We start from the raw sequence: 24,797 nt of genomic DNA, 5'->3' as shown, positions 1-24,797 counted from the left end.
TACTTGATTTGATTTCATTTGATTTTCTTGTAAGAATCTGTGCATTTTGACACCAAGATCACCAATTTCATCTCAGAGATACCATTATACCGTATATGGTATATGAAAGGCTTTGACCTTGAATGTTTTTGTTTAATGTGCATTCTGGGTACTTAATTCAATTTTATTTAATCTTCCTGTAAGAACCTTTGCATTTTGACACCAAGATCACCAACCTGCGCCTTTTCATCTCAGAGATACCATTATACCGTATATGGTATATAAAAAAGGTGATTGACATTTGAAAGGCTTTGACCTTGAATTTCATGGGTGAATGAGCATTGTAGGTACTTGATTTGATTTTATTTGATCTTCTTGTAAGAATCTGTGCATTTTGACACCATGATCACCAACCTGTAATATTTTATCTGGGAGATACCTTGATACAGTATATTTAAAAAGGTCATTGACCTTTGACCTTGAAAAAAGCACTTTCCCCAAACCGTATTCCTCCTGACTTTTTTTTGGTAAATGTTGACACCCATACCTTTTCAAATCGGTCAAAAAAACATTTCCAATAATTTTATTCCAGATGGTTACTAATTACGGGATACTATTTGGGTTTATTTCTTGATGAACAGCCTTTAATAATCATGATCATTTTATTCTGTTTCATTGACTCAGTGATTATCGCATATAAGTGGTGTTTTTATCACATTGGTGTAAAAGTTATTTACTTGATTCTAAACGATTTGCTACCGTAAAAATTATTACATCAGAGTTAAGAAAAAAAAGCCGCCGCCAGATGTGGAGTGCCCGAGGGCTCAATATTAGGCCCACTGTTATTTCTGAATTATTTATACGATGTATCTTGTCAACTTAATTTCACTCATTTTGCAGATACAAGTGATTTTTATGTCAACCCCATCCCCGGTTCGTAAATAATAAATTTAAGTCTAAATTAGTACTATTAGATAAATGAATTTCTGTAAAGAAACTAATTGAATATTAAATAAAATACATGAAGAAATGCACACGATTTAACGGATTGGGGAAACAAATATATTTCATTAGCATCTTCGTTAATATTTATAGGGATAACAATAAACCAAAAATATGACATGAGCACACTTGTTGGCATTACCTGCAAGTTTTCAAATGAGTTGGGAGTATGAAATAATTTCGATTTTTACCAAGATTCATAATGATGAATTCTATCATGTTACCTTACTTAAACTTTTGTAATATTGCCTTGTGTAGTTCCAATTGCAGAAAAGGGTTGTCTGCATTATAGTCTTTAACCTTAATTGCCCTATATCGAAATCACTCTTTTCTCAATTACAGATTTTGAACGAATAGCTCAAACTTGTCTATGTCGTCAGTAGCGTAATGAGCCCAAAAAAAAAAATTGAGGGGGAAATGTATGCTGACGTATTGGGCAAAAGTTATAAAAAGTTCCGAGCAAAGCGAGCGAGCAAAAATTTCGACAATTTTATTGCAAAAATTCAAAATTGTGATATAGAATTTGACGTAACATTTAGAAAATTATATCAATATTTCACCCTTCTCTCTTTGCTTCTCCAAGTTCCTTTTCTCTGCTTTGTTTTCTTGGTCGTGATTTTTTTGTGGGGGGGGGGGGGGCCAAGAACCTCCCCCATCTGTAGGGCCTACGCCACTGATATCCGTTTTGAAGTAAAAAAAAGTATGGATATTGCTGGCTGGTTTTCACACTCGGTCCACTCAAGGCCGCGGATGCTGTTATTGAAAGGGGTATATATAGGCTAGTCCGGGCTGAAAATAATTATTGAATTCAATAAAAAAAAAACATTAATTTTCTTCCATCTTCACAAAATATCACATTTTTCAATATAATCCATACAAAATTAAAATAGCGTAGATATACTTAAAAAAGATCTGTTAACAGATCTGTTAACAGAAGACGGCGCCATTCCCTAAACGCTAAACTTGTGGTGCATGGGATATATACGCCTGTACCACAAATAGCCTACAATACAAATACAAAACAGGAAATGAAGTAGGGCTAGGAAAAGGGCATGAAGAAGAAAGGCAAGGGAGTGGATCGAGAGAGGGAGAAGTGTGCAGGAGAGCGGGCACATGAATTGCCTCAGCAAAAAGAGAGTACAACAAATTGGTGTGGAAAAGGGCAGCATGCATATAGTTCATTATCTAAAATAAGACTTGAAAAAATAAAATGAATTAAATAGAAGTGTAAAATGTGAAAAAAAATATTCATAGTACTAAATAGGTTCATTATTGCGGAATGAAATAATCGCTAGAGGGTATTCATTTGTCTCGCAATCTATTATGGTCAACAAGGAAATTCGTGATCACTCAACAGATGACGCAGGACACCATCATTGGTTGGCCTCGCCTCATCTCATGTTTAATATTCACAACTCAACAGCGATTAGTAGAAGTAAACTTATCATCACACTATATATATATATATATATATATATATATATATATATATATATAAATATATATATATATATAAATGTTTAAAGTTATACATGGACAACAGCTTTGGCAACTCTTTTATTTGAATATTGTAAAGAAATGGATGAAGAGAACAATGGTAGGCGTAGCTTAAATCAAGGTTCCCCAGAGCTATCTACCCTTTGGGAAAATTTGGTGATGCCGAAAAAATGTCCCTGCCGGGAATCGAACCCGGGCCCCCAGCTTTGAACGCCGGTGCCTTAACCACTAGACCACAGAGACAAGCATGGCGGCTTGTCATTGTTCGAAAGCCACCTTCACACGACAAAGGAAATTATAATTGGTATAGTGTCAAAAATCTGTCTATCTGACGGTCAATCGGATCGGGGTCGCCCTAGCCACTAACCCGTCTCTGTGGTCTTGTGGTTAAGGCACCGGCGTTCAAAGCTAGGGGCCCGGGTTCGATTCCCGGCAGGGACATTTTTTCGGCATCACCAATTTTTCCAAAGGTTAGATAGCTCTGGGGAACCTTGATTTAAGCTACGCTTACCATTGTTCTCTTCATCCATTTCTTTACAATATTCAAATAAAAGAGTTGCCAAAGAGGTTGTAAATGTATAACTTTACACATTTATATATATTTATATATATATACTGTATATACGGTATATATATATATATATATATATATATATATATATATAGTGTGATGATAAGTTTACTTCTACCAATCGCTGTTGAGTTGTGAATATTAAACATGAGATGAGGCGAGGCCAACTAATAATGGTGTCCTGCGTCATCTGTTGAGTTGGCCTCGCCCGGGCCTCGCCCCGGGCCTCGCCTCATCCCATATTCTCATTATCAGAGGCGTCGATCCTGGGGGGGGGGGGGGGGGGCAGGGGGGGCGATCGCCCCACCAATACAAATATTGGGGGGGCAAACATATCATTTTGCCCCCCCCCCAATAATTCCGGATATGCATTAAAAAAAAACAAGATTGTAATGTTCAGCAAGCGAGATTGAGATACACAACTCGTTCTTTATTTAAAATCGTGCTCAAAATGTCCGCTTTTCAGATTGGAATATAAAAATTTTCAGCTCGCGCTTCGCGCTCGCATCATTTCTGTAGCAAAAACCCATACTTTTCATGATTAAATTGGTGAATGTAAATGTCCCATTTTCAGTTCTAAGCCTCAAAAGAACTGCTTCAATTTGCAATCATCTTTTCTTGGATATATAGCTTGTTCTTTATCAAAAACGTCCAGTAAACTGTCATTTTTTCAGATCGAAATATCAAAATTTTCAGCTCGCGCTTCGCGCTCGCATCTATTCTCTTTTAGATACAAATCTTAATCATTGGTACCAAAAATGCTTAGAATATCAAGTTTTCAGCTCAGAATATAAAGAAATTTGAGCTCACTCTCGGCACTCGTACTATCTGTGTAGTGAGATACGTGTCTGTGTCTCATGAGTCATACATATATATATATATATATATATATATATATATGTGTGTGTGTGTGTGTGTATATATAATATATATATATATTATATATACAATTTTTGACAATGATTTTTGACAATTTTTGACAATGATCTTTTTAATAAAGGAATATTTAGCGTTGATCAAATCTTTGATAATGGCCACTTGAAGCCTGTGACTTTTTTTCAAAATCTCGGTATTACCGCAAATCAACTTCTCCAAATAATAGATATTGTGCACGTTATACCAGCAAGCTGGAAAAATTTTAATAGTTTAATAAAGTTTAAAAAAATTGATTTGGTAGACTTTGGGATAAGTATGAATATTGGAAAACAGGAAACAGCTTTTGAAGTAATTAAATCAAAAACAATTTATAACTTGTTTATTACTAAGCTACAAGAGCTATACAAGTTAACACTTAAGGATGGTCACAGTGATTTTGATTTTACTGATGTAGAAATTTGTAAATTATTTGAATATATCAGGAGTACAACTCTTATAAGAAAACAAAGGGAATTTCAGTTTATGCTTTTACATGGAGCAATATATACAAAAGAGCATTTGATGAGATTTGGTTTCGTGGGAGATAATTATTGTTCGTTTGGTTGTACAAAAACTGAATCGTACTTTCATATACTCATGGATTGCATAAAAGTTAAACCTCTTTGGCAATTTTGTATTGATCATTTTTGTTTAGCTGAATTAAGAACTTTGAATTGGAGGGAAATATTCTTAGGGTTACCTGGAAATTCTTGTAGAATTAAATGTGTCAATTCTGTTATTCTTTTTATTAAATATGCAATTTTTAATTCCAGAGCTGAAGGCCGGGTACCGTCATTTATTAAAATACACAAATATATAACGGGTTGTATAGAAGAAGAAAGACGCCTGGCAACGAAGTCAGGCAAGTTAAGTTTACATTTGCAGAAATGGGATGAACTGAAGGTGAAAAGGGATTTGAATGTGAACAGGTGGGATGTGTCTAGTGTGGTGCGAGTGTGAATCCTGGTGTGTATGTTGATGTTTTTTTTTTCTTTTTACTAGTTCTTTTCAATTTCCCCTTCTCTTGTATCAATATGATTTGCAGGTTTTTTTTTCTTTCTGTATCCTATTGCGCCAAAATGTTAAACGTTCATTATGCAGATTTGTATATATTATGTTTGTTTACGTATGCGTGGTATGTGCATGTGTGTATAGGTGTTAAGGTGGGTGTGTGTATGTGTGTATAATTATGTAAAGTTATGTTGAAGCTTGATTTAAAATGGGATGCAATGATAATACATTTAGGTTGATTTCTGTTCTCTGCAAATCATTTATATAGCCATTTAACATTAATTATTATTGAAATACATAGAGGGTTGGGGACTCAGTTGAGTTATTTTTTTTTCAGATATAAAAGTATAATTTTAAGGAGTTTCATTCCGTCCTTATTTGCTTCAGTTCTTGGTAAATATATATGTACTTTTTTGCATATCCTTGTTGATATGAAATGAAGATTTGTATTTTGTTTTGTATTTATCTGCCGTTTATGTAATTCATTTGAATGAAATCCTTAATAAAAACATATTGAAAAAAAAAAAATATATATATATGTATGTGTGTGTGTGTGTGTGTGGGTGGGTGTTTTGTACGATCGAGCGCCTTTGGAACGTTAATGATTTCGCCCCCCCAATCTGAAAAATGGATCGACGCCCCTGATATATATATATATATATTTGTGTGTGTGGGGGTGCCCTTGCATTCACGTGGCAGAACCCTGCCTCCCCCTCCCGCCTCCCCTCCTTTGAGGCAACATTTCATTGGTACCGAGAGGATGAAGAGTATGTTCCGAATTTTTACTGTTTTAGAGCTGATAAATATCCTCGCGCGAGACGAGTTAGTTGTGTAGGTACGTACAGGTTCATTAAACGATCAACGGGATATACCCATAGATGTATACATCTCTATGGATATACCCGATATCGAAACGACGATCTCGAGAAGATGCTAATGTATGGAGTGATGCGGTTGAGGTTGAACTGTCTTGAAGTGGGATCTGTAGTTTCTGCAATATGCCACCATAATAATCTTGCCTTTGAATGAATGTTAAGAATCATGGTGCCAGAATCATTTTATTGTTAAACTCAATTAACGTTAGAACTGCGTTTTTGATAGCAAAAGTCTGATGCGCTGAGCATGCAAGTCAATGCTGAAATTGATAAACGGAATCTGACAACTACCGACCTCGTTCGTAGGATGAGTGCTGCCGCCCAGCCAGGCGCACACTAGCTGACCGAGTCGTCATTTCTTGCCATTTGGGGAGAGCCACCTTTAAATTGAAGTTGGCTTTGCTTCAATCATTCATGTGAACTGAGATCTAGCTGCAGCTGTTGAGCAAGTGAGTGTCTAGACCAAAAGCTTCAGTTAGGGAGTTCGGTGAAAATGCCACTTTCAGAATTTGTATCTGTCTGTGGCTGTGCACCCATGCCATGGCCATGTAAAAAAAGTTATAGGCCAGGGGCCCGTTTCTCAACACATGGACAAGTTAGTCATATCTTTATCCACCAACCACGGAGTTAGTTCCAATCTTACTAAACCTGTTTCTCGAAAGGCTTCTTAACTAGAATACCTTGATATCGATACTATCGGTAAAAAGAGCAGACGAGACGTAGCCTTAGTCACAAAATAGCATAATTTTCAATTAGAAAAATTATGACAAAATTGCAAATATTATGATGAATTGGGAAATAAATCTTTTCAAAATAATAGCACAGGTGAATTATGCATCATACATACTTAGACCATGAAGACTGGAGCATTCAATTGCAGAGAAAATTAAATTATGAATAATTCATTTCATGACTAAAGAATCACTTGCGGACGTTGAGATGGGTACCCCCGGGAGACCCAATTTTAATAGTTTACAAAAGTAAACCATAAAAGTTTTCTTTGTAAAATGATGATAATTATACGGACTTTTACGATTCCAAACGTCATCAAAATATAGTTTAACGAAACATTTTTAATCATTGATACCGAAAGATATGATATTGGACAAATTATATGCATAAATTAGAGATAGAATTTATCCAACTGTTAATAGGGGTCTGAAAACAACAAATACGAGTTCAGTTATGGATGGCCTGACGTGGTAGAATCTTGATCGATTAAATCATTTTACTATTTCAAAATGAATGGTTTTGTGGCGTTTACCAACAGTTTTTATAGTTTCTTTGTGTTACAATTATCATTGAATGCATTAACCCACTTGTTTTGTGATGTAATTTCAACCTCTATGATTGATTACGTAAGATTATAATTTTAAAATTTCTAGGCACTTTCGCATGTCATAGTCTACCCACGTGATGCCACTACGTCACTAAGAAAGAAGTTATGACAGGTTCGGAGGTGTCATAAATATTTAGTGAGGTTGTTGTACCCGATCTTGGTAAAGAGGGCTTCGTGAAACGGTTAGCGGACAAGTAGCTCACTATCTCCGATTTAGTCAAGAAGTTAGACTTATGACGGTGTTGAGAAACGGGCCCCTGTAATATAAAACAAATATGAAGTCATTATAGGAGGAGGAAGAACCCTATACTATAGAAACCTATACCATGAGGAACTTTGAAGTTTTATGAATAAAATGATGTATAATTCAAGGGCATGCCTTGCCCCGCATAGCAGTGCATTGCACTTCAAAAAAAAGTATTACACAGTCCCATTCATTGCATCTTGTGTAAGTTATGAAAATCTACTTTTTGCTGTAAAAAAATCTGCACATTCTCCCGTTTAAACAGAAATATCTCTGTCAATATTTGACATCCTGAGTTGATTTATGCACCATTCTTTTTCTTATTTCACAAGCTTTCCAATGGTACCAAATTTGTTAGGATTCCTTCAAGATTTCAAAAAGCAACTGTCTCCCCCTCTCAAACAAGCCTTCAATTTAATATTTTTTTTTGACAGAACAAAATCTGCATATTTTCCACTGTAAATTGGAATATCTCCGTCAATATATCAGACAATGAGTTGAATGAAGCACCATTATTTTTCTCATTTCACAAGCTTTCCAATGATATCAGTATCACATTTGTTGGGATTCTTCAAGATTTCAAAAAGTCACCAAACTCCCTACTTCAGTCTCTGTATTTTGGTTGTTCCGCTGAACTGCGTTGGCTCCACTCACCAATACATAATGGGGATTATAATAGTAAAATGTCAGAAATTGTTAAAGGGGAATGAAACCTTTGGAACAAGTAGGCTTGTGTCGAAACAGAAAAATCAAAGAATAAGAACAAAGAAAGTTTGAGAAAAATCGGACAAATAATGAGAAAGTTATGAGCATTTGAATATTGCAATCACTAATGCTATGGAGATCCTCCTATTGGCAATGCGACAAGGATGTGTGATGTCACATGTGAACAACTTTCCCTATGATGGACTATAAAATACCCCCAAAATGTATCTTTTTGCTTTTTCTAATGGTGATACAAACTCTTTATCCATGATGTATTCTTTAAAAATCTGTATTACATGCCCTCCTGTAGAAAGAACACATGATCCATTGATAGATGTGATAAAAGAGGCAGTTTAAGTGAAATATATACTAAGGTAATGGGGAGAGTTGTTCATGAGTGACATCACACATTTTTGTCACATTGCCAATGTGAGGATCTCCATAGCATTAGTGATCGCTATATTCAAATGCTCATAACTTTCTCATTATTTGTCCGATTTTTCTCAAACTTTCGTTGATTTGTTACTTTGATTTTTCTGTTTTCACACAAGCTATCCTGTTCCAAAGGTTTCATTCTCCTTTAAATAAATCCCCAGAAACAATGGTTATTCCTGTCTAGTGAGTGTCACACTCTGTTCATGTCCTTTCTATTCCTTTCTCCCAATATTAGGGTCTACTTTTTTAAATTTTAGAATGAAACCTTTGGAACAGGATAGCTTGTGTGAAAACAGAAAAATCAAAGAAAAAGATCAACAAAAGTTTGAGAAAAATTGGACAAATAATGAGGAAGTTATGAGCATTTGTATAATAATATACAAACACTCATAACTTCCTCATTATTTAATACAAACGCTCATAACTTCCTCATTATTTGTCCAATATTTCTCAAACTTTCGTTGATCGCAATAATTGCGATTAATGCTGCCTATGGTTTTATGGAGATCCTCTCATTGGCAATGCGACAAAGATGTGTGATGTCACTTGTGAACAACTCTCCCATTATGATTGGGGGCACTTAAGCTACGCACTTTGTTTACAATCGATAAAAACTAAGCCAATTTTAATATTTGAACAAATCATCTTTCACTTATTTGTGGCAAACATTTTAAAGATCATTAACCAAGAAGAAAACATCACAAAACTCACTCATACAAAAATCCAGCCGTGTTTTCGGAACACCTCTTGCCGCCTGCTTTCGAAGGGGTCCTAAATAAAGCTATGCACTCGATTTATCATGCAAAAATAAGTGTTTCCTGTGCCTCAATTTCTAAAATATGTTCATATTATTATAGAATGAAATAAAATTAAAGCGAATTAAAAAACATTTTCAAAACTACACTGGACAAACACTGGTCCTCCATGCACCAAATTCTCCCATAAATATCCGCCCTCCACACACGTTTAGTTGTTTTAAAGACCAGTTTAAGAAACCTCTAAGGAATGATCAGAAGCACTACAGGACTACCTATTTCTTCCGTACAACGATGATTATGAATATAACTCCAAAATGTCAAACAGTTGTGTGTTTTCTCTGCATTTAGAAATTTACTGCAGCCTCTGTAGAAAAAAAAAATTGAATAGGAATCGTTCGTCACTCTGTAGTCACAGTTCCACAAACACAGTGCGCATTTGCATAGGCGGATCCAGGGAGGGGTCCGGGCCCCCCTATTGGCGGAGCAAAAAAAGGAAAGAAAGAAAAAAAAAAGGAGGGAAAAGAGAGGAGAAAGGAGAAGAGGAAGACGAGTGAATAAAATAAGATGAGGGGAAGACTTGGAAAATAAAAAGAATCTTTCATGTCACTATATAAAATATTTGCTCGCGCTACGCGCTCGCATTGCCTGTTTGGTGGACTTCATATCTTGTTCAATATGGAGAGTTCAAGTTTGGAAGTCGATATACAAAACATATCGGAAATCGAACTTTAATTATTTTTTGTGATTAACAAATTGATTTTTTTTAAGTGTTCTGTAAAAATGTCTGTTTTATGGTCTGAATATTAACATATTCTGCTTGCGCTGCATGCTCGCATTTTGATTGGCTTTTAGGTAGAAATCTCGAATTTTTTCCGCTCGCGCTTTGCGCTTGTATTGTTTAGTTATATAGCTATCCTGTTCACGATTACAAAAATTGATTACAATTGTCCATTCTCTATGTAGAAATGTCAAACATTTTCAGCTCGCGCTCGCATTATTTGATTGTTGAAATATGTAACGTATCCTTGAAATGTCCAGTTTTCAGGCCATAATATCATCAGATTTCACGCCCTCATTAGGCATTAATGAATAAGATATTGATTTAAAAATTGAATTGTCCCTTTTGTTTCATCTCGCACTTAGCAAGAGCAATAGGAAGATAGTCATCATTTTTATATGATGACGTGTCCTAAGGATGTCCTGGTCCTATGACAAAACTCAAAGTAATAATAATGAAAAATATCAGCTTTTTAATAAAAGTGCGATCCATATCCACCTCACAATTTTCCTACAAAGTGCTTGAAATATAGAGCAGAAATTGACTCTTTTCTGATCCAAATATCAAACAGTTTAAGCTCGCGCTTTGCGCTCGCTTTGATTTTCATGATAAAAGATGTATTTAGAATGCCTATATTAAGTATGAAACATGCGCGCGCATGTTTATTCAGATACTCAACTTGTTCTCTATTTAAATCATCCAGTTTCAGATCACAATATCAAAAATTTTCTGCTTGTGCTTTGTGCTCGCATTATTAAGGTAGGAAGATCTCTTATTACTCATTCTTTTCATGATTTACAAATCATGAATAGAGTGTCCCGTTTTTAGGTCTAAATCTCAAAAAAATTTCAGCTCGCGATTCGCACTCGCATGGATTGTTTAGTTATATAGCTATCCTGCTCGTGCTTTGCGCTTGCATTATTTGATTGTTGAAATATGTAACATATTCATGGCTAAGTGCAAGCAGTACCTTTTCGATCAGTTCAAAACGTACATAGAAATTTTCTGCTCGCGCTTTGTGCTTGCATTATTAATGTAAGGAAGATCCCCAATTACTCATTCTTTTCATGATTTACAAAACATGAATAGAGTGTCTTGTTCAGTAGGTCTAAATTTGCCTATCTGTGTTGGCGATCTTCAGTGTGATCGTTTTTTAGCTAGATATTTATGATTTCACAAAGTTCGGTTTATGTAACTGTACTAGATCTAGATCCACGATGATATATCAATACTTTACCTTGGTTTTACAGACTTTCACACGAAATCAGTGTTTTACTGCAACCACGTTCATTTAGCTTTAAAGAAACCAAAAATCATCTTCGAGCGGCCGATCGGGGAAAATATGGCTGAAAAAAAATCCGGGCCCCCCCTATTGGCGAAGGCTGGATCTGCCCTTGGGCTATTCCATGGTTACTCACGTTACATTTGGAGACACCTTGACTCATACTTGGAGCTGTAACTCCATTATTATTGATAGGAACTAAACATCTCCTTATCACAACAAAGTACACAGTCTGACTATCCTTTGTATAAATTATTAAAAACAAACTCGTGAAATTTTATTATGCTCCTGGCAAATCCTTGAAATGTGTCGGTTACTCACGTTACATGATTTGGACATGCATAAAATGAAAAGTCGACATAAGTGAAAAGTGTCCTCATACAAGGCTTTTATGAAAGTTGATTATATCCATTTCAAAGAAGTATATTAGGGAAACAAACTGTATATAATTAAGAAAATAAAGAACACAAGGTTTTTACTAGGGGTGCAGATAAAATGGTTACTCACGTTACATTTTGTCCATGTATGGTCAACAACATAAATGTCACTAAAAATTCAATAATGTGTGTACAATTCATGTTTCTGTTTCTGTAATAATATGAGTAGGATTTCAGACACCAGTTTATGTTTAAATTCAACATTTCTGAATAGGTTTCCTCCTCTCTTATACTTATTGGTCAGTATATTGGTAATGTATTCACTAAACTGTACGAGATCTGGCTTGGGCTGTGTAAATCAAAAGATGTAAAACCCTCAACATCAATTAAAGAACCAGCTATAAGTATAAGTAAGGCAAACACAATTAAAATGTACAGTTCAGATGGGCTATAGACACATTGAGCTTCCATTTCTTGATACTCCCTGTGTCATTTTAATCTGCATTTTGACTGTACTATACAGCTGATTAAAATGTGTCTGTGAATTTAAAGTGTCCACTATTATTAGCAATAGACGGTGGATCTAGTTTCTTTGACATGAAGAGTGTCAGTAATATTGATCCTTGCAGAATGACTGTCAAAGTAAAAATGAGATCCCGCTACATGTATATGGCACGCCCATAGGGAAACAATTATATATATATTTCACTTGAAAAAAATATGTTTCTCTTCTACTAAACCATTTCACTCAAAGAAATTTATATTTCACTTTTCAAAAAAATATATTTCACTTTTATAAAAAAAATATATTTCACTTTTCAAAAAAATATATTTCACTTTTCAAAAAAAATATATTTCACTTTTCAAAAAAATATATTTCACTTTTCAAAAAAATATATTTCACTTTGCAAAAAAATATATATTTCACTTTTCAAAAAAATATATTTCACTTTTCAAAAAAAAATATATTTCACTTTTCAAAAAAATATATTTCACTTTTCAAAAAAATATATTTCACTTTTCAAAAAAATATATTTCACTTTGCAAAAAAATATATATTTCACTTTTCAAAAAAATATATTTCACTTTTCAAAAAAAATATATTTCACTTTTGAAAAGAATAATTTCACTTGTGACATTTTAATTTTGAAAGAAAACAAATCCTTTCACTTTTGTTGGATATCACATGCGGCTGCCGTATTAGACCGTACGTAAAATTCATCTATCTATCTATCTACCTACATGATATATCTATCTATCTCTCTGCCTAATATATATCTATCTGTTTAAATCTATCTATCTATCCATCTATCTGTCTGTCTATTTATCTATCTATCTCTCGAACTATTTATTTTTCTATCTAACAATTATCTGTTTATATATGTCTGTCTATCTAATATCTATTTATTTATTTTAATATGTCTATATCTGTTTATTTATCATTCAATCTATCTATCTATCTAATGATTTATCCGGCTGTTTAAATGTCTGTATATCTGTCTTAATTTTTATCTATCTGCCTATTTATCTTTATCTATCTATCTATCCATCCATCTATCTATCTATCTATCTATCTATCTATCTATCTATCTATCTATCTTAAGTCTATCTGTTCAAAATATGTATGTCTATCTGTATGTCTACCTTTTATCTTTCAATCTAATATCTATTGATCTGTGCAAATGATCATGTCTGTTTATTTGTCTGTTTATCTATTTAATATCTATCTATTAAATCTGTTAAATATGTTATTCTATCTGTCTATCTATCAATAAATATATCAATCTATTTTCTCTCTATCTATATATCTATCAATCTGTTTATCTATCTGCGTATGTATCTATGTATCTATCTGTCTCTGAATCTATGTGTATATCAAATATAATATCATAATCACCGTTATCATCATCATCATATTTGCCATCAATCATCAGCATCATCCTCCTCATCGTATTTTTTATCATCAATCAATATCTATCTAATGTCTATCTGTCTATCTATCTAATACCTATTTATCTGTTTATATCTATCTATATATTAATCCCTTTTATTAATATATATCTATCTTCTATTGATCAATCCACCTATCATTTATCTCTCCATCCATCGATCTATCTATCTATTTATCTATCTTTCTTATATGTATCTGTTTAAATATGTATGTCTATCTGTCTGTCTATTTATCTTTCATACTTATATCCACTCATTTGTTTAAATAATTATGTCTGTTTATCTATTTATCTACGACAGGCCACCTAGTTCGTCCGCACGACGAATTAAAATCTAGTTTCTTTTTCACTTGTTACATTTTAAATCTGAGAGAAAACAAATCCTTTCACTTTTGTTGGATAACACATACGACGGCGGCTGCCGTATTAGACTGTACGTTAAATTCATTCCTCACGTAAAAATCCATTCCTCTCGCTACGTAAAACATTTCACTCTTGTTGCAAAATTCATTTCACTCAATTGCAAAAAAATACGTTCCTCTTTTTTTTTCGGCCTGTAGGCGGCGCACATCATTGTTGGCAGGACGAGGTAACAGAGATGGTTGCAAAATTTTCGCTGTGCTGAGGGGAGAAATCATGAATCCGGTTGCAACACACAAAATGACAAGGATATGGGGATACCAGCGAACCCAATTACGACACTTTCCCACGTGTGCCCGAGAATACACCACGAGGTGGGCCCATGAACACAAAACATAAAGTTTGATTTTATTGCTGATTATGCACAATAGCCAGTGCAATCAGCTGTTGCATTCTGCCCTATACGATCAATCACTAACGTTTTGTAGGCATGACATGAAGCATGAATAGCTCCACGCATGGCACTACACTATCTCCGGAGCTAAATGGACAAGGTGTTGAAATTTCCCTTTTCTCCATTCCGTCTGTCTTTTACTTCATTGACATACGATAATCGCGATGATTGATGAAATGAAGCTTACAAAAGGCTACATTTCACTGGTCAACTCGCTTGTACTTCCGTTGCAAAACCAAATTCTCACCATTTTGTCACGGGCAGTGCTTCTTCAAACCAGACATAGGCGGTAAAGCATACATGACTGAATTCTGAATAAATTTCAGCGATCGTGCTCATTAGCATACGCGTGGCGCTCTGACTGAATGGGTGAAGACGTCATCGCTTTCGGTGGACATTCTCGGCTAACACCAAATTTTTAGGGTTGAGCGATGACGTCATCACTTATCTTCAGTCCCGTATACTCACTTTTCATGTCTGTTCAAAAGACGGTGAAGTACTGCCCGTTCTGAGAGTAGCATTGGAAAACCCCCCATTCATGTCTCGGACAAACTGGAGAGAATTTGGTTTTGCAGTGCAGGTACAAGCGAGTTGACCAGTGAATTGTAGCTCTTTGTAAGCTTCATTTAATCAATCATTACGATCATCGTATGTCAATGAAGTAAAAGACAGACGGAATGGAGAAAAGGGAAATGTCAACACTTACCTTGACCATTCAGCTCTGTAGATAGTGTATGTATAAAGTATTCATGCCCCATGCCTACAAAACGTATAGCCAGACCGTGCTAAGGTTAGTGATTGATCGTAGGGCAGAATGCAACGGCTGATTGCACTGGCTATTGTGCATAATCAGCGATAAAATCAAACTTTACGTTTTGTGTTCATGGGCCCACCTCGTGGTGCATTCTCGTGCACGTGGGAAAGTGACGTAATTGCGTTCGCTGATATCCCCATATCCTTGTCATTTTGTGAGTTGCAACCGCTTTCATGATTTCTCCCCTCAGCACAGCGACAATTTTGCAACCATCTCTGTTACCTCGTCCTGCCAACAATGAAGCGCGCCGCCTACAGGCCGAGAAAAAAGAGGAACGTATTTTTTGCAATTGAGTGAAATGAATTTTGCAACAAGAGTGAATTTTTTTTCGTAGCGAGAGGAATGGATTTTACGTGAGGAATGAACTTTACGTACGGTCTAATACGGCAGCCGTCGTATGTGTTATCCAACAAAAGTGAAAGGATATGTTTTCTCTCAGATTTAAAATGTAACAAGTGAAACTAGATTTTAATTCGTCGTGCGGACGAATTAGGTGGCCTGTCGTAGATAAATAGATAAACAGACATAATTATTTAAACAAATGAGTGGATATAAGTATGAAAGATAAATAGACAGACAGATAGACATACATATTTAAACAGATACATATAAGAAAGATAGATAAATAGATGGATGGATGGAGGGATAAATGATAGGTGGATAGATTAATAGAAGATAGATATATATTAATAGATAGATATATATATATATAACAGATAAATAGGTATTAGATAGATAGACAGACATTAGATAGATATTGATTGACGAAAAAATATACGATGATGAGGAGGATGATGCTGATAATGATTGATGGCAAATATGATTATGATGATAACGGTGATTATGATATATTTGATCTAAACATAGATTCAGAGCATGGGCGGAAATCCCAGGGGGGACAGGGGGACGTGTCCCCCCTACTCAAAATAGTAGGGGGGACACAATATCAAATGTCGATCCCCCTACTATTTTTGGTCTTTTATGATGGTAAGAAATACATCATTCTAAATCGAAATAAAACATGTATTTGGGGACGAGTTGGGACAAGATGACCTTACTTTTGGGATAACCTTTTTTTTTGCTTGTCAAATGTTCCCGCCCCTTGTCCCCGTAGGAAGACCAGGGGGCCGAGGGGCCCGCCCCCCCTCCCCCTCTTGGCGGAGCAAAAAAAAAGAAAAAAAAAACGGAAAGAAAGAAGGAATAAAAGAGGGAAAAGAGAGGAGAAAATGAAGAGGACGACGAGTGCATAAAACAAGATGAGGGGAAGACTTGGAAAATAAAAAGAATCTTTCGTGCCACTATATATAACATTTTAGCTCTCGCTTCGCGCTCGCATTGCCTGTTAGGTGATTTACATATCTTGTTCAATATGGAGCTCGAATGTCAAGTTTGGAAGTCAATATACAAAACATATTTCACCTTTGAAATCGAACTTTCATTATTTTGTGTGATTTACAAATTGATTTTTAAAAAGTGCTCTGTAAAAATGTCAGTTTTATGGTCTGAATATTAACATTTGCTGCTTGCCTTACAATTTTTCTACAAAGTGTTTGAAATATAAAGCTGAAATTGACTCTTTTTTCAGATCGGAGTATCAAAGTTTTATGATTTACATGATTAAAGATGTACATGTTTATAGAATGTTTAGATTCTAGGTCTAAATAATTTATGAAACACGCGCGCGCATGTTTATTCAGATACTCAACTTGTTCTCTATTTAAATCATTATCCAGTTTCAGATCACAATATCAAAATATTTCTGCTCGCGCTTTGTGCTCGCATTATTAATGTGGGAAGACCCAATATTACTCATCCTTTTGTACATCATGAACAGAGTGGCCCATTTTTAGGTCTAAATCTCGTTTTTTTTCTGCTCGCGCTTCGAGCTCGCTTCAATTATTAAATTATATAGCTATATCCTTTTCACGATTACAAAAACTGATTAAAATTTTCCATTCTTTCTTTAGAAAGTTCAAAAATTTTCAGCTTGCGCTTCGTGCTCGCATTTTTTGATTGTTGAAATATGTAACGCCTTCATGGCTAAGTGCAAGCAGTCCTTAACAGTTACCTTTTCAACAGGTACCAGTTCAAAACGTATATAAAAATTTTCTGCTCGCGCTTTGCGCTCGCATTATTAATACTCATCCTTTTCATGATTTACAAAACATGAGTAGAGTGTCTCGTTCAGTAAATATTATAGGACTAAATCTCGAAATTTTACGCTCGCGCTCGCATCAATTGTTTACTTATATACCTATTCTGCTTGAGTTTCAATTCTTTAGGTGAAAATGTCACAAAAAAATTAGCTCGCGCTTCGCTCGCATTATTTGATTGTTAAATGCTACTTTAACAGGTATCTTTTCCATCAGTTTATTTCTGCTCGCGCTTTGCGCTTGTAGTAATTATTAAGTTGCATACACATCTTTTTCAGGATAACAAACATTGCCCAGAATGTTCAAATTTAAGGAAAAAATACATAAAATTTCCAAAAAATTAGCTCGCGCTTCGCGCTCGCATCATATAAATAAGGATTATGATACTATATATTAATTTATAAGAATAAAGCTAAGAAGTGACTAAGGAGGACTGCCCCTTCAAAGAAACAAACAAAAATCTTCTTCGAGCTGCCGATCGGGGAAAATATGGCTGAAACAAATTTCCGCCCCCCCCCCTATTGGCGAAGGCTGGATCCGCCCCTGTGTCCCCCCTACCTTTTGGGAGAGATTTCCGCCCCTGATTCAGAGACAGATAGATACATAGGTACATACACAGATAGATAAATAGATGTATAGATAGAGAGAAAATAGATCGATATATTTATTGATAGATAGACAGATAGAATAACATATTAAACATATTTAATAGATATATATTAAATAGATAAACAGTCAAATAAACAGACATGATTATTTGAACAGATCAATAGATATTAGATTGAAAGATGAAAGGTAGACATACAGATAGACATACATATTTTGAACAGATAGACATAATATAGATAGATAAAGATAAATAGGCAGATAGATAAAAAGACAGATAAATCATAAGATAGATAGATAGATAGATTGATTGATTGATAAATAAACAGATATACAGACATATTAAAAAATATTAGATAGATATATAGATAAAGAGACAGACAGACAGATAGATAGATTCGTAGATAGATAGACAGACATATTTAATCAGATAATTATTAGACAGATAGATAGAAAAATAAATAGTTTGAGAGATAGATAGATAAACAGACAGACAGATAGATGGATAGATAGACATATTTAAACAGATAGATATATATTAGGCAGAGTGATAGATAGATAGATAGATATATCATGTAGGTAGATAGATGAATTCTACGTACGGTCGAATACGGCAGCCGCATGTGTTATCCAACAAAAGTGAAAGGATTTGTTTTCTCTCAAAATTAAAAAAAAATTGTTGAAAAGTGAAATATATTTTTTTCAAAAGTGAAATATATTTTTTTTGAAAAGTGAAATATATTTTTTTGAAAAGTGAAATATATTTTTTTTGAAAAGTGAAATATATTTTTTGAAAAGTGAAATATATATTTTTTGAAAAGTGAAATATATTTTTTTGAAAAGTGAAATATATTATTTTTTGAAAAGTGAAATATATTTTTTTGAAAAGTGAAATAATTTTTTTTTGAAAAGTGAAATATATTTTTTTGAAAAGTGAAATATATTTTTTTGAAAAGTGAAATATATTTTTTTTGAAAAGTGAAATATATTTTTTTGAAAAGTGAAATATATATTTTTTTCTTAAAGTGAAACATATTTTTTTGATAAGTGAAATATAAATTTCTTTGAGTGAAATGGTTTAGTGGAAGAGAAACATATTTTTTTCAAGTGAAACATATATTTAATTGTTTCCCTATGAGCGTGCCATACATGTACATCAACACTGGTAAATGAAAAAAAAGCTAGAAACTGATCAACCAATCACACCATCACATCAGGATTAGAAAAAGAGCAGGTTCTTCAAAGTCAATGCAAATTCTGTTTTCAACTAAAAAATCATAAATGTATGATTATTTTTAGTTTTGCTGGTCTAAATGCATTTATTTTTAATATGCCATTTATGATCTCAAAAGTGTCCCCAACAAATTTAATTGAAAAACAATGAAAAACAAAAGGTCAAAAAAACAAGGAAATACATAAGATATGCAAAAAACAATAAAATAAATAAGAAATTGATCTGATATCGCAATTTCTTTTTTCAAGTACACTTGCTAGGAACACCAAAAAGAGTTTTTATACCAAAATTTGGAACAATTTGAGCTTTATTTAGGAAGTAAGAGGGAAAAGTATGATTTTGCTTACTAATTATGCATAAATCAGCATAATTGCTTAATACCAATTTGCATGAAATAAATTACTGTATAGTTTTGTAGATTATGTCCAAGACAACCTGTATGCCAATTTTCGGCGCGATAGCGCGCCAATGGCCGAGATCTCAAGGGGGGGCCTGGGAGGCCCCCCCCTCCCCGGCCATATGATCACCCAAAATACCCCGGCCTAGATAGGGTTACATGTAAGGGCATTCAATGTATTGTTCGAACACTCCTTAAAGTTTGGTTAATCGAAACTTTGAGTCTTACTAATGCACTCTCGCATTGTGAATACTTCTACAAGTATTTAATTTTGTGTGTGATTGTATGACCACTGATATTTTGATGAAAAAAGAGTCACATCAAAGAGGTGTACCCTCATTTTGCTTTTAATTTATCAAAAATAACTTCTCACCATGAGACTTAAAACTTGACATTCCACAGAAAATGTTACCTAACTTCATAATTTGTAATGGTTGCGATACATGTTGGTTACTCATGTTAAAAAGTTACTCACGTTACATTTTTTTTCATCATTTTTATAAAAATTTGTATTTTTTAATGATTTTGATAGTCATCACCATGTCAAAGATTGTTTGAAGGAAGAGAATTAAAAATCCCAACAATTAACTGTGAAGAATTTTTCTCTCAGAAAACAAAGTCAGTTTTTTGGTTACTCACGTTACATTACCTGAGCAGGCTGCAATATTTATTTTTGAATGAGTACTACAAATTTACTTGAAAAGCTGTTGTGTATTTTAAGTAATTTGACTCTTCTAAACTTCAGAAATATATAAAGTGGTTTGATGTTGCAATAGCAAAATGGTAATAAGGCATATTTCATTTTTCACTATTTTTCTTGTATTTTGGTACAGAATGGAAGACACATTTTTTGACCATTTTTTTCCAAAGTATACAAATGAAAATAAACTTTTTATTTTTTGTTCCTGAAACTATCATGTATGAAGGACTTAAAGTATTTAAAAATTCAAGAAAATATTGAATTTGAATTATTAAGCTCATGTCCACCAACCTATGGAATTGCCCCTTTGTTTTTGTTCTTTGATTTTTCTGTTTCGACACAAGCCTACGTGTTCCAAAGGTTTCATTCCCCTTTAATTCTAGACCAAGTTTTGCCAAAAGCTTCAGACTCTCAGTCTCTGTATTTGGTTGTTCCGCTGAACTGCGTTGGCTCCACTCACCAATACATAGTTAAATGTCAGAAATTGTTGAATAAATCCCCAGAAATGACGGTTATTCCTGCATGACTACCTTAATTCATGCTTCTCAGTAAAGTTGAGTGAAACTGAAGGAGTGAAGCCAGGCCCACTCTCAGTTTTAGAAGGTCATGACATTAGTAAGGCACACCTTCAATTCTTACTTGAAAGCTACGTGACAAATAGATCTCACTTTAGATCCTGACTCGGATCTAGTGTTAACTTAGGTCTAACTGTAGTGTTGTTACTGTTCGGACTTTTTAGTGTGTGTGTGTGTGGAGGGGTGGGTGTTCAAACTGTTGTCGAGTGATGGAACATAATAAAGCGAGGAAGCAAAGTGACCTGGCAGAAGCTTTTTCACATTTCAGGCATTTAGATTTAACAGTTTTGTGCTCACTTCAGTCAGAATTTTTGTGAACCCTCCCTTTGTCTACTATTGGAACATCATTCCCTATAATATTGTAGGAGATGCATGTTTAAAATATTCTCTTTAAAAAAAAATTGAAAAAAATTCTCTGAACAAACTCATTTCAGCCTCTAGATCTAGAGCTCAATGTGTGGCCCAATTTCTTGTTCATTTATGTGTGGAACTACATTGTGTACCCCTTATGGACCACCTAATTTTCTAAGCATCGTATCTGCGAAAATATTTATCACTTTTACCTAGATTTTGTCTAATTTGTGCAGAAAATTTAGCAGATCAGATTCCCACATTTCGATCGACGACTCCGATTCTATTCGCGTATATATCGGCGAACAACGAATGCGACGATTTTACATTTGCTCACTTGCACCCTTCTTTTGAAACCGACCACCCGCGATACACTAAGTTTACGGCTGATTCTTGTCGCGTTGGCGAAATATTTTGACTCTTCCAAATCAGTTCTATGATGTCAACACGCTAAATGATCGTCTCACTACTTCCACTGCGAGCTCCGGCACATGATTCGACAATTGACGACGGATATTTGTTCTAAAGCCGTTTCCTATCGGATTTTTTGGTATGAACAACTGTTTTTCGGCGGGGTTCGGGTCTGGTCAATACAATTTTGATGAATTCTACTAAATTTTTACATTTTTTGTCGTAAAATAGATTCTTACCGTTCCGATGGACTCTGCGCCTACTCTCCCGCACGTATCATTTGTAATACGCAATAACTTTAATGCGCGCAAGGTGGTCGGTTTCAAAAGAGGTGGTCGATATGTAGTGGTCTCACTATACTCTTCAGACTTTGGCATTAGTTAATTGCCCCTTCATGATCATTCCTGACCTGGGTTTAGACATTCATTCCCCAAGTCTTAGTCGATAAATTGAAATTATTTGAAGTTGCCTGTGAGTGTGAACTGATTGGAATTCATTGTCCATGATCACGGCCCCGTTGCACAAGAGTTACCTTATAAATGGTAACTTGTTTGGAATCCTTGATTTTGATTGGCTGTTGATCAGCATTACCATGGTAGTTATTGGATGGCAAAGTTCCCATAATAGTAACTTTTATGCAATGGGGCCCCAGGTCATACAACACTCTTTAACAGGGCTCGACATTAGCAGTGGCCCGGGGCAACAAAAAATGAGAGTCGGGCCACCAAAATTCTGTAAATACCAACACTTGGTGGCCCTGTTGGGCTACCAAAGTTTTGATAAATTGTAATGTTTTCTATTGTGTTTGGGCCACTAGATTTGCTTTGCAAGCCACTAATCAATGATTTTGGTGAACCGATCGGGCCACCAAGAAAAAAAGTTAGTGTGGAGTCGTGCTCTTAAACTTACCATTTATATATGTTGGACATCACTTTATTGTTTTGTAATTATCATTTTCAGTTATATTCCACCATCAAGCTTGTGCAAGATTCAAGGATAATTCAAGGCTTGCCAGTTGATATTTATCTTGGGTTCAGTAGAGAAAAGGCAACACTTGAAGAAGAGAATCAAATAGGTTGTCAACTATCATATCCATTCCATTGGCATGAATGCTCTGCAGTTTGGAAAGAACATGATTCGAAGGTAAGATTTTCATTTCTTGTTTCTATGCTCCAATAATCTGTACAGATTCTGTTGATAATTATTTTGTTATGTAGACAGTTAATGTAATACTTCTGAATCTCAGTCAGGAGGACTTATTATTGATAAATTCATGCAGTAGGCATGAATTTATATGGGATATAAGAATCACAAAAGAGTTAGCAGTTACAGTAATTGTTTTAGAAAAAAATAGTTGTAAAATTACTGTTCAGATAGTAAGGTATTTTGAACAGGCCTACATACAAAGTTTTATAATAGGGGTGCAAGATAACATAAAGGTGTTATAAATAATCATTTTTTGTCAGTTGGGGATATTATAGAGTTTCAGGACCTAATCATCTCTTTTTTCATTCTCCTTTTTTTTTGTCCCCCCCCCCCCTCTTTCCCATTTTCTTTTTAACTAAACTTGTAAATTCATAGGGGAGAGATACAAGTAGGGATGCAATTTTTTTTCTGCCCTCAATTTTAATGTAAATTGGTTTTGTGGGGTTTTGATGTTTTTTTTTCCTTTCTGATTATATCTTTGAAGGCATAATAGCTGCAATCGCAACCACTCGGAAGAGCACACCGGTATACAAAGTGACCCTGATACCGATGAGATTGAAGATTGTGGCATGCCACTTTGTACAAAGGTAATAAGACCCAAAGTTTCAGTCTGCTGACCCACATTGGGTGATTTCAAGTTTGGTGTTGACCTTTTGGTGTTGGTGTTAGGTCAATTTCAACATGATTATAACACCAAACATAACATGAAGATGGTCCCGAAAAGTCACTCACTAGTTGTTGAGAAGTCAATAATGTGATCTGGATCAGTTTGACAAAATCTGAATAAGTTTTGGAGCTAGGGGAAGCAATCCGAATTTCAACACCAACACCAATGCCAACATAGGACTTGAAATCACCCATTGGCTACACTTATGTGGCAGGGATACTAGTAAAATGTCAGATTTTTTTTTTTTTTTTTTTAAATCCCAGGAAAAGACAACCACTCCTGTTAAAAAGGTAATGGACATGTGTCATTAGAGAAAGATGATGAAAAATATTGAAAGGTTTTTGTCTCACCTGCATAGCAGAGTGAGACTATAGGCGCCGCTTTTCCGACGGCGACGGCGACGGCGGCGGCGGCGGCGTCAACACCAAATCTTAACCTGAGGTTAAGTTTTTGAAATGACAGCATAACTTAGAAAGTATATGGACCTAGTTGATGAAACTTGGCCATAAGGTTAATCAAGTATTACTGAACATCCTGCCTGAGTTTCATGTCACATGACCAAGGTCAAAGGTCATTTAGGGTCAATGAACTTAGACCATGTTGGGGGAATCAACATCAAAATCTTAACCTAAGGTTAAGTTTTTGAAATGTCATCATAAATTAGAAAATATATGGACCTAGTTCATGAAACTTATACATAAGGTTAATCAAGTATCACTGAACATCCTGCATGAGTTTCACGACACATGACCAAGGTCAAAGGTCATTTAGGGTCAATGAACTTTGGCCGAATTGGGGGTATCTGTTGAATTACCATCATAACTTTGAAAGTTTATGGATCTGATTCATGAAACTTGGACATAATAGTAATCAAGTATTACTGAACATCCTGTGCAAGTTTCAGGTCACATGATCAAGGTCAAAGGTCATTTAGGGTCAATGAACTTTGGCCAAATTGGGGTATTTGTTGAATTACAGCCATAAATTTGAAAGTGTGTTGGTCTAGTTCATAAAACTTGGACATAAGAGTAATCAAGTATCACTGAACATCCTGTGCGAGTTTCAGGTCACATGATCAAGGTCAAAGGTCATGTAAGGTCAAAGAACTTTGGCCACGTTGGGGGTATTTGTTGAATTGCCATCATATCTCTA

General features: G+C 34.8%; 1 protein-coding gene across 1 annotated transcript in view; it reads left to right on the top strand.

Moving 5' to 3' along the window:
• The first annotated feature begins 5,857 nt into the window (after positions 1-5,857).
• Positions 5,858-24,797, top strand: part of LOC129262446 (regulator of G-protein signaling 9-binding protein-like) — a 30,943-nt gene continuing 12,003 nt past the window's right edge. The window contains exons 1-3 of the mRNA XM_054900568.2: positions 5,858-6,299; positions 22,733-22,915; positions 23,463-23,565. Of these exons, the coding sequence (XP_054756543.1) occupies positions 22,878-22,915; positions 23,463-23,565 (141 nt within the window). The 5' untranslated portion in view covers positions 5,858-6,299; positions 22,733-22,877. The remainder of the gene's footprint in view (positions 6,300-22,732; positions 22,916-23,462; positions 23,566-24,797) is intronic.

This window comes from Lytechinus pictus, chromosome 5 (assembly GCF_037042905.1).
Source record: "Lytechinus pictus isolate F3 Inbred chromosome 5, Lp3.0, whole genome shotgun sequence".
Taxonomy (NCBI): Eukaryota; Metazoa; Echinodermata; class Echinoidea; order Temnopleuroida; family Toxopneustidae; genus Lytechinus; species Lytechinus pictus.
The sequence above is the reverse complement of the archived record's forward strand: the minus strand, read 5'-3'. Positions and strand labels throughout refer to the sequence as shown.